Source organism: Podarcis erhardii (assembly GCF_964252035.2).
Source record: "Podarcis erhardii genome assembly, chromosome: 14".
In the NCBI taxonomy this organism is placed as follows: domain Eukaryota; kingdom Metazoa; phylum Chordata; class Lepidosauria; order Squamata; family Lacertidae; genus Podarcis; species Podarcis erhardii.
In genome coordinates this window covers 52,757,188-52,767,982 of record NC_138503.1, presented here as the reverse complement: position 1 = coordinate 52,767,982, position 10,795 = coordinate 52,757,188, and the positions used below count along the sequence as shown (strand labels likewise).

General features: G+C 49.1%; 1 protein-coding gene across 6 annotated transcripts in view; it reads right to left on the bottom strand.

The window, feature by feature from the left end:
* The window catches only part of SDK1 (sidekick cell adhesion molecule 1), a 595,311-nt gene that overhangs the window by 22,816 nt on the left and 561,700 nt on the right, over positions 1–10,795 (bottom strand). For all 6 annotated transcript variants that reach the window (XM_081839463.1, XM_081839466.1, XM_081839467.1 and 3 more), the window contains 3 exons: positions 9,657–9,818; positions 8,566–8,691; positions 957–1,121 (listed from right to left, as the gene is read on the bottom strand). In XM_081839463.1, the coding sequence (XP_081695589.1) occupies positions 957–1,121; positions 8,566–8,691; positions 9,657–9,818 (453 nt within the window). The remainder of the gene's footprint in view (positions 1–956; positions 1,122–8,565; positions 8,692–9,656; positions 9,819–10,795) is intronic.

Genomic DNA, 10,795 nt, shown 5'->3' with positions numbered 1-10,795 from the left:
TGATCTGAAAAAATGCCTCCCTGAAGCCAGGCAGAGATTTCACTAAGCACAGGGAGGTCTCTGAATGCTGGGTCTAGCAAGGCTTCTAAACCTGCAGGAGGCCACCGGTTGATGCTGCCTATAGGAAGTTGTATTTCCCCCCCAGCAAAACACAGATCTATGTACAGTGGTATCTCAGGTTACATACGCTTCAGGTTACAGACTCCGCTAACCCAGACATATTACCTTGTGTTAAGAACTTTGCTTCAGGATGAGAACAGAAATCGTGCTCCGGCGGTGCGGACCTCCAGAACGAATTAAGTACTTAACCCAAGGTACCACTGTATCTCGGGTTAAGTACTTAATTCGTTCCGGAGGTCCGTTCTTAACCTGAAACTGTTCTTATCATGAAGCTCCACTTTAGCTAATGGGGCCTCCTGCTGCTGCCGTGCTGCCGGAGCACGATTTCTGTTCTCATCCTGAAGCACTGTATCTGGATTCTTTTCTAAGCATTTGGGTAGGCCACCTCCAGCTTGGAGGCCAAATTTGGTCTCCTCACTGTGTCCTACTGTTCAGATGCAACCTGTCTATTGCCCCCGTTAATCTTCTTTCCAGAAGTTGCATCATGGACAGTCAGATCTTATCACACCACATTGTGGGCCCAGAATTACAGTGGTACCTTGGTTCTCAAACTTAATCTGATCCGGAAGTCCGTTCCAAAACCAAAGTGCTCCAAAACCAAGGCATGCTTTCTCATAGAAAGTAATGCAGAATGGATTAATCCAATGCAGACTTTTAAAAACAACCCCTAAAACAGCAATTTAACATGAATTTTACTATCTAATGAGACCATTGATTCTGTGGTTCTGTGATTCCATGACCAAATCCTACAATGGGAGGAGTCGCTAGATGTTGACCACCCACAATAACCAGACTTTGCCCTAGTCCCCGGTGAGGCACTGGCACAGTTTACCCACCTGATACTGCAGTGGAAGGAACACTGGGTTCTCCGTATCCAAACTCGTTCACAGCCACCACCCGGAATTCATAGCTAACTCCCTGCTTCAGCTTGTCCAGGCCGACTGTGTAAGACGTGGCACCACGGGGAATGTCCTTCACAAACAGGTCCCACAACCCTTCGTCTAGAAAAGAAGCAAGGAAAGGGGTTTGGGGGAGCATTCCTGGACCTTTCACAGAAACATGGCATGAGTGCTGACCACCGATGAGCTCCACTCCCAGAGTTCACAAGGATATCCTATGTGCAAGGTTAGGAAATCCCATTGTGTGCAGTCATGCAAGTGGCCGTCCAACCCCACACTGAAATATGCCAGCGTCAGGTGTTCCTAACTGATGAAGGAACACAGCACATGATGTGGAGCCCATCCTTTGCACTTGCCAAGACTCCAGGTTCATTCCTTGGCACCTCCAGCTAGAAGGGTCAGGTTGGAGGAGATGGGGGAAAGCTAGTAGCCATCAACAGCCCTCTCCTCCATGAATTTGCCTAATCCAAGTGGGTAGTCACCACTGCCTCCTGTGGGGTCCACAGTTCAACTATGCGCTTTGTGAACAAGTCCTCTTAAATCTGTCCCGAAACTTCCAACATTCAGCTTCATGGGACGAAAGCATAACTGGTTTATGGAATTCTTGCTTCAAGATAGCTTAAGAACAGGAGAAGAACCTGTTGGATCAGCTCACTGGCCCATCTAGTCCAGCATCCTGTTCTCACAGTGGCCAACCATGCACCTGTGGGAAACCCCACAGGAGCACTCCCTGCATGGCTTCCAGTCATTGATATTCCAGAAGCAATACTGCCTATGGAGGCAAAGCATAGCCAAAGCCCCTACTAGCTTTTGATGGCCCCCCCCTCCTCCACGAATCTGTCCAATCCTCTTTTCAAGCCATCCAGTTTGATGGCCAACACTGCCTCTTGTGGCAGAGAGTTCCATAGTTTAACTATGTGCTGCATGAAGAAGGACTTTCTTTCTGCTGTCTTGAATCTTCACCGGATGCCCATGAGTTTTAGTGTTATGAGGGAGAAGAACTTTTCTCTACCGCTTTCTCCATGTCCTGTGTAATTTTATAAGCTTCTATCCCATCACTCCTCGCTTGTCTTTTCTCTAAACTAAAAATTTTCAAAGGCTGCAACCTTTCGTCATAGAGGAGTTGCTTCATTCCCTTGATTAGTTGGGCTGCTCTTTCCTGAACCTGCTTGAATTACTATACAGAAGAGGCATTCAATGCCCACAAAACGGGTTTCTAAGAGCCTAAACGGTATGATTTTTGTCCATAAAGGAACTGTGTGCAAGGCAGGGGGAAATAAGACATTTCCTTTAAAACAACAACAAAAAACAATAATCCTACAATGTAATAAGGAAAGCCTAGACTTTTATTTAAAGTCAGAGGGCAGATACACAGCAACCGAGAAGGTAGCTTGCAGTACATAAAAACAAATAAAAGCTTCATTTCATTCTGCACCACATCCGTGTAATAGAATGGGCTGTCTGTGTTAGTAAATACTGAGAATTTCAATTTGAGGGCTGTCTGGGTGGTGGCTTCCCTCTATAAAGGCAAGATCCCATTGGTGAATCCCATTAAGGAAGTGACTGGGAATACCTGCTTTTGCTAAACTAGGGCTTTCTGCCATGTTTACCTGAGTATTACAACAGCCACTTGGTCCATAATGGAGGTGGGGGTGGAGAATTCAATTGCCTGGAGAAGATCTACCAGTTCTCCTTGCAAGCTGGCCTTTTTCTTGACCTGGAGCTGCTATTCTTGCAGGTTTCTCTCAAAACCACTTAAATGAGTCGTGTGCACAAGCATTTAGAGAGTCATCCTGCTGAGGTTTCCCTACTTGGAAGAGTCTGGGTCTGTCCCAGGCAGCCTATATACCCACAGGAAGCCTCATGCTGAGTCAGGCCATTGGTCCATCTGGCTCAGCATTGTTTTCACTGACTGGCAGCATCCCCCCTATGGTTTGAGACAGGAAGTCTCTTCAAGCCCTACCTGGAGTTACTTGGGATTGAAGCAATGACCTATTGCAAGTGGGGCAGATGCTCTACCACTGAGCTATGGCCCTTCCCCAATCATATGCTGCTTCCTTCTAGCTCAGTAGCCTGGGCCTCAGACAATGGTGTTTCCCACCACTAGAGATCCCTTTAGCTGGAGATGCCAAGGATGTGCTTTGGGCTGTCTCCTTTTTATGCAGAATAGCAGCTCTTCTTCCTTTGAATCACCAGCCTGCCTTATACTTCAGGCCCATCTCTAGCCCACTGTGTTGTCTAATCTGAATGGGAGCTGCTTCCCAAAGACTCGTGGAGGGGTCTCTCCTAGCCCTGCTACTCAGCCTTCTTCAACCTTAGGCCCTCCAGATGTTGTTGGGCTCTGACTGCCAAACTGGTGGCAAGCATATTGCTCTGCTTTCCTTTGGACCACATTAGAGAGGCCGAGAGGGGGGTCTGGGGTCTTGTTGTCTGGCAACCCAGGACCTCCATCCACACTGCCCAGGCTTGCACCACAGGGAGGCCACTTCGGTTCTGCTAATGCAGCAGTTTGACTTCACCCCTGGAGGCACACTCCATTGCCTCTTGAGACAGATGGATGCCCAAAACACCAGCTTTTCTTTTGAGGCTAAAGGGGAACACTCTAATCACAATGTGGTAAGGCTTTCTGTAACCAAAAGCCATTGCAACGAGCTTCCTGCCTTCAAAATGTTTGCTTGAAAGTATCAGAAAACAACACATTGGGGGGGGGGGCATTTGGTTAATAGGACCTGGAGGTTGGGCTGCATTTTTCATTCCAGAGAGATCACTTGTGGGCTGCAAGCAATGCACCCCCTTCCCCAAAACTTGATAAGGGAACCTTAGAATGCAAAAACCTGATAAAAGGCTGCTTATGGTCAACGCAGGGAGAAAATACGCTTCCTATGCCTCTCACACAGAGTCCCCGGCCCAGCTGCTCCACCCCAGTTCTTGGGTAATGTACTGTGAGATGCAATGCAGCTGGCTGTGGGGTTATGAGAGGACAGCTTGCCATGGGCTTTTTGAAACACCTGTCCTTTCCCTAACTTTGCTTAGGCTGTACACACATTTTTGCAAAAGAAGGGGGAAATGTAAAGACCCTAAAAGGGAAATTTCTTCCTGGTGGGGGCAGGGTAGAGGGAAAGAATCCTGTCATTATGAATCCCTCGCTGCTTCCTAAGCCCATCCAAGTTACCTACAAAGGGGTGGGGGCGGTGGTCAGAGGGAAGACACATCTTGCGCCAAAACACTTTAAACCTCCTACCAGATCCCGAAGCAGGCGCAGGCATTGCCAGAGAAGGCAATAATGACTCCCACCTGGCCTCACTACAGAAAGGACAAAGCAGAGCTGGAAAAAAATTCAGAAAAGAGCAGCCAAGGGGTTGAGGGGGTGAAGCAACTCCCCTGTGAGGAAAGCTTGCAGCATTTGGGACTTTTTCATTTATAGAAAAGTGAGCAAGAAGCGACACAAGCATTAGTAGCATAGTGGTGAGCATAGGGGCCTTCCAAGCAGTTGACCCGGGTTCGATTCCCAGCCAACATGCCTTGTATGGAATAGCTCCGTCGGCAGAGCATAAGACTCTTAATCTCAGGTTTGAGCCCCATGCTGGACAAAAGATTCCTGCATTGCATGGGGTCAGACTAGATGATCCTCGTGCTCCCTTCCAACTCTACCGTTTCCATGATAGAAGTTCATAAAATGACGCCCGGCATGGAAGGGTGGATGGAGAAGCGTTTTCCTCCCTGTCTCCTAACAGTAGAACTTGTGGGCATTCAGGGATGCTGGAGTTTGGAAGATCCAGGAGGAATAAAAGAAGTGACTTGTTCACGCAATGATGAAACTCATTCCCCCCAGCATGGCCACCAGCTTGGATGCCTTTAAAAGAGGATTAGACAGATTCCTGGGGGTGGAAGAAGGCTACTCCTGGCTACCGGCCAGGATAGATGTGCTCTGCTTCCATGGCAGCGATGCTTCTGAATACCAGTTGCTGGAAACCATAGGAAGGAAGAGTGGGTTTGTGGGTTTTGCACTGAGGCATCAGCTTGGCCATGGCGAAAAGAGGCTGCTGGATTAGCTGGACCACCGGCCTGATCCCAAAGGCTCTTTTGGAGTTCTCACGCTCTTTTTCCGGTGCCTCAGAAGCACTCCTGCACTGTGTGCTTTTTTAATCCTTCGGAGGGGGTGAGCGGCAGGCGCCGCACAAGCTGCAGGTGTTAGAACAGACGCGGCCCCGACACAAGAGCGCGATTTCACGGACAATTAGTCAGGTGCTCTGGGCTGAAGCAAACTGCCAGTCAACCCACAGAGGCTCCTAGACCTGATGGCGTGCAGGCCACTAACAGATGCCTGCCAGGCTGGAGCAGGAGATGGGGGCAGCTGGAGAGCCCTCTCTTGCACACGCACCACCAGGGATTTCCCTGCCCTGCTTTTGGGGGTCGGAGAGACTGTGCTGTAAATGTCGCTCCCCCTGCCGCCCCAGAAGGGCCCGACAAGAACCAGGGTTAATTTGTTTTTAAGAAGGAAAGGCTGAGTTTATGGTACAGACCAGATGCCAAGCGAAGGCTGGCAAACTGTTGATATGCTGCCAGAGGGTGGGACAAGGCAGGGATGGTGGGGGGTGGCCGTTGTGGCACAGGGATGAGGCAGAGAGGCAGAGACTTTTTGCATTTGACTGGCTCTTGCTGGTTTTGCATTTGACTGGCTCTTGCTGGTTTGCATCCACATTCGAGATGAAATAAGTGGTAGCAATGAAATAGGGGGATTGTGCCAACAGGCACTCTTGGTTGTTACTTCACTGGAGCCTCACCAAAGCCAGGGCATTTTTTTTAAAGCTGTAGCAGGTCATGGTCATCAACCCATTGGGTGGAATGGAAGGCTGCTGGCTGGGTTCCTTAGCCACCTCCACAATGGATCGATACCTCTTGGTCCTGTTGGCACAACCAACAATACCCTGCACTGCAGGGGTTTGAGTCCCTTTCAACTCTACAGTTCTATGATCTTTTGATATTCCCTTACTTCTGGACTGGCAATCAGAGACTGTCACCTTTCACTGCTGGATATTGGCAGTAAAGAATTGCTTGCAGTTCTGATCCTGCGCCTTCTAGCTGTTGGAGCAGGACCAGCAATCTGGGGCAGGAGGAGCTGGTACTTCTCAGGGGGCTGCATCTGGCCCTGCCCTTCTGTATTGCCCCTTCTGCCCCAGCTGTAAGGTTTTCTTACTTGGCTGGCTGGTAATCAGTAGCAGGAAAAAATTCTGGTGGAGGCATCAGACCTCAGTTTGAGGGTTTTTTTTTTTAAAAAAACCTTCATCTGTTTGTTTTCTGTCTTTTAAAATATGCTTGCCCAGCCAGATTCTCTGGAGTTGGTTGAGCACAAACAAACAAACAAACAAACAAACAAACAAACAAATAGGCATAGCTTGAGGGCTTTCTTTTAAAAAAATAGTATGGCAAAGGACCCCTTTGATAGTGAGAAAAACACTGAACGCTTGTCAGGTAGCAGCAACTGGAGGTAACACCCAGCATGGCTTCGCAGTGCATTTTCAGTTCCCTGGCTGAGAGCTACAGCAGCAGTTGGGAGGAGGAAAAAAAAGAGAGAATGCAGCATTTAACGTTTAGGGTAATGAGGCCTATAATAGATGACAGCTGAGATGTGGAACCCTAAGGTAATGGTAAGTTGTTTAAATATTGACAAAGTGCTCATGCTTTTCATTTGCCTATTAAGACGCCTTGATTGTGGTTGCACAAACACAGAGGCCCTTCCCCCCTCTGGGGTTTTATACACAAAGAGAGCTGGTCTGGGTCAGCCATTTGCCTCCCGCTCAGGGCGACACATCGCTGTCCAGGAGCAAAGATGCAGCCAAGGTGCAGCAGAATCTCCAGCGTTAGTTGTAGAGTAGTGACTCAGGGAGGAGAATGGTTGCCTCTTCAATCCGGCTGAGCTCTGAACTCGGAGAGAGAGAGAAAAACTCTACACAAAAGCACAGGAGGGGCAAAACTGAGCGAGATGCAGAACGTTTTAATGAAGCCGAAGCGTGTGTGAAATAAGCCAGAGATCCAATTATTATCCTCCCCTTGCCTGGATCGCATTTCACGCTCTCTGCAGATTCTGCCTGAAAGGAAGAATAGGAATCCCAGCGTACAAACAGCCTCGTTCGTTTATTATGGCGGCATGAACGGGATTAAAATAATCTGTGGGAGAATTAAGAGACTCAGTTGTTAGGCCCAGCGAGGGGCTCTCTCTTTCTATGCCCTCCTCGCCCAATCTGTTTGCAGATGCAGTGGAGTGGGTCCAGGCTGCACAAAGCTGTGCTAATGTAACGGAGAACCTCACTGGAAGGACTCTCTCAACTGTCTCCAAGTGAGACGACGCACGACATACCAGCAGGTTTGGCACAGAGAATGGATACAGCGCTGAACAATGGATATGACCCAGGGGGGGCCAGAGGAAGCTGCCAAGACTTTGCAGATGATGGAAGGCCCAGCCCAGGACGTTTTGTTGCTTTGGGCTAAACAGAAAATGCCTCTTCCTTCTCCTCTGTTTCTGCCCACCACCATAGCTGTTCATGGAAAGGTGGAGGGCAGCAAGGAGGGTAGGTAGGTGCAAAAGAGGCAGCAGAGGAGGCCACATCTGCTGCCTGAGGCAACTGCCTCACCTCACCTCATGGGTGGCCTGGGCTCTGGTCCAGCAGAACCTTCTCCTTTGCAAACCTTGTTGAAATAATTGAAAACTGAGCAAGGAGAACAGAAGAAGAGCTATGGCCGATCCGCCAATGGCCCATCTAGTCCAGCATCCTGTTCTCACAGTGGCCAACCAGATGCCTCAATGGGAAACCCACACGCAGGATCCGAGCACAAAAGCCCACTCCCCTCCTGTGGTTTCCAGCCACTGGCATTCAGAAGCATTGCTGCCTCCATCTATGGAGACAGAGCAGAGTCACCAAGGCTGGTAGCCAATGAGAAACCTTTTATTCCTTCTTCCTGGGTTATGTCACCTAAAGACCTGCAAGTCAGGGCTGGCACTTAGCCTCCCTTGCAACTCATGAGAATCTCCCCCAGGCAGGAAGGAATCATGGCTCCAAGCCAGGAGAGGAGCTATTCCAAATGGTCGCAGCTAAGGTGCCGTCTTCCTAGCTGGAGGCAGGCCAAAGTGAGGGCTCGTCCACACTGCCAATTGTCATGTGCTGAAAAGCACGGGTCTGAGGGGTTTCCCCTTTGCCCTGCTCCTTTCCCCAGGGAAACTCACTCTTTGGTGCTAAATTGGAGCAGACATCAATCTGGAGAAAACCTGAATTTCCGGTTGTTCCAATTGAACATTAAAGAGCAGCTTTCTCTGAGGGAAAGCAGTGGCACAAGAAGCAGGGTGGGTAAGTCAGAGGTCGTGTGGGGTCAAGTGTGAAAGGAGAAATCATCCAGATGTCAATGTTTTGGAGCTTGTCAAAATGTGATAAGATATGACCCCTCCCCAACTTTCCCCCCTCCCATCTTCCGTGCTCCCACCCCACCCCAGACCATGGTCTTTAGGGATCAGATGATCTGCACGCTCTCTTTCTCCATTTCTGTGGCCTACCTGACGGTCTGGTTTCGATGATGTAGCCAGTCGTGGGTCGGCTTCCTGGAACGCCCTCAGTCCAGTACAAAGTCAGTCCAGAGGCTGTTTTTGAAACCAGCACGTGTTGAGGGGAACCCGGAGAGCCTATAGGGAGGGGTGAAATGGAAAGAGCAAGCATGAGGCAGGGTGAAAGGAACAGCCATTTCTACCATGTGGTCCAGTCACTTTGGAGAGATGAAAAATCAGGAAGCCTCTGGCAAACAGATGCCTCTTTCGAGAAGAGAGTTACCTGGAGCAGCTACTCTGTTCTCGACTCTCCCATTAACAGGCTCTGCACCACCCAGGCTGGGTCATGCCATGAGCAGACAGAACAACCCTGTGTTCACTGTGGGAAGACAACTGCACTGTGGAGCCAGGACTGGTGTGTCATGAAGGCCACTGCCCATCTCTGCCAAATGGCCTCCTGAGAAACTCAGGCTCCCTTAGAAAAAGGGGCCAGCTCATTTCCAAGCCTTTACAGCTAGAAAGATTTGATTGAATGTGCAGGATAACTGTTGAGGGGCCAGGAGCCAGAAAGCTGGAGGATTTATTTGTTAATTTTCCTCCAATTTTCAGTGGCAGGGATTCAGAGCCCTACTTAGGTCTGCCATCTTTGTTAGTAGCAGTGCCAGAATATGCAAAAATAATAAGAATAAGAATAAGCCTGTATTAATGCAAAATATGCAAATTTGCCTAATTTATACAGCTTGTGGAATTCAGGATTTTTTTGTGGGGGGGGGGGAGGGATGAATCCAAAAGCCACAGTAGAGTGAGGACCAGTAACACAAGCCGATTGTCAGCTGGGTGTAGTTTGGGGGAAATGACCCATGCGGTAGGGTCCCCCCCAACCAGTCTGTGGGCTGAGGCCTGTTATGTAGAGACACCTGGACATTGCCACGGTCTGTGAAGGAGGACATGAAATCATGCCTTGCCGCTTAACTTTCCTGTGGCTTGAAAATGCTTTTTGAACACCTTCCTTGCTGCTGGGTGCTGCGTTAATGCAATGGGCTCTGTTCGGTCTCCCCCCTCTTGCCTCCCTTGCCTTGGCACGTTCCTCGTGTCTCACTTACCCTCTGCTGGCCCAGCTGTGATGTTGGCTTGCAGCTCTGGCCCATAGGTGATGGTCTTGGCTTGTACTCGGAACAAGTAGGTCATGCCCTTGGTGAGGTCTCTGACTTTCAGCCACCGCTGCCAATTCCCATTGATACCCACAGTCACCACTTTGCTCACCCCTGGAACAGAGCCATCCAGATGGGGGGCGGGGGGGGAATAAAAAATAAGACAAGTGTTAAATGTATTAACAAGAAAAGAGGAAGGCAGTGGAGCAGTGGAGCTTATCCTGTCTAGATTACCAGTGAAAATTATCTAGCCATTTGCTAAGGAAGTATTTCTTACAATTAGTGGGAATTTAAGGAGCGATAATGGCCAATTTTCAGCACAGATAAGTGTAATTAGACTTTAAGCTTGATAAGTGGGCACCAAGAAGGGGAGGGGGAAAAAATCTTACAGCGCAATTGGGAAATTACCAAGAGGCTAGAGACTACCTCACTAATTACATTAGGATGGAGGAAAGAGGTGAGTTTAGGGGATTGTAAGCAGTAGCTCATTCAACCCAGCTTGTCTTCACCTGGGGCCTCTGGGCCAATCATTCTTTCAAATCACTCCTGGGGAAAATAAATTCACCAGGCCAAACCTCTGTTGACCAATGCCTCATCCATAGACAGCAAAGCAACAGGAGTGAAAATCTTCTGACCTTTCAGATTGGATTAATTTATTCATGTTCAATTTAACCCCCCACCCACCCCCGTGGAAGAGGAAGGTGAATGGAGTCTAGGTAAGTCCTCCCCCCCCAAGGATTTTTGTTTGAATTTGCCTGTGAATAATTCAGATGCATAACCCACTGATGTAGTTGTGTTAACATTTCCCACAGGTAGGTGCTGTGTTGGAGTCAGGCCTTTAGGTGAGGGATGGGTATAAAGGGATAATACGAAAACACAAGAATGTTAAGACCTGCCACACTGAGTTGCAGCCTTGGGTGCTGCCTGGAGCATCTGTTAGGATGAGCATGGAGCCTGTTCGGGCTGCCTCTTTGCTTCGGAGCACAGTACCTTGGTGTTTGGAGCCCTAAATGACTTGGGCCCCAAATACCTGCAGGAGAAGCTCCTCCCTATGTGCCAGTCAGGCTGTTATGATCTGCAGCAGGAGAGTT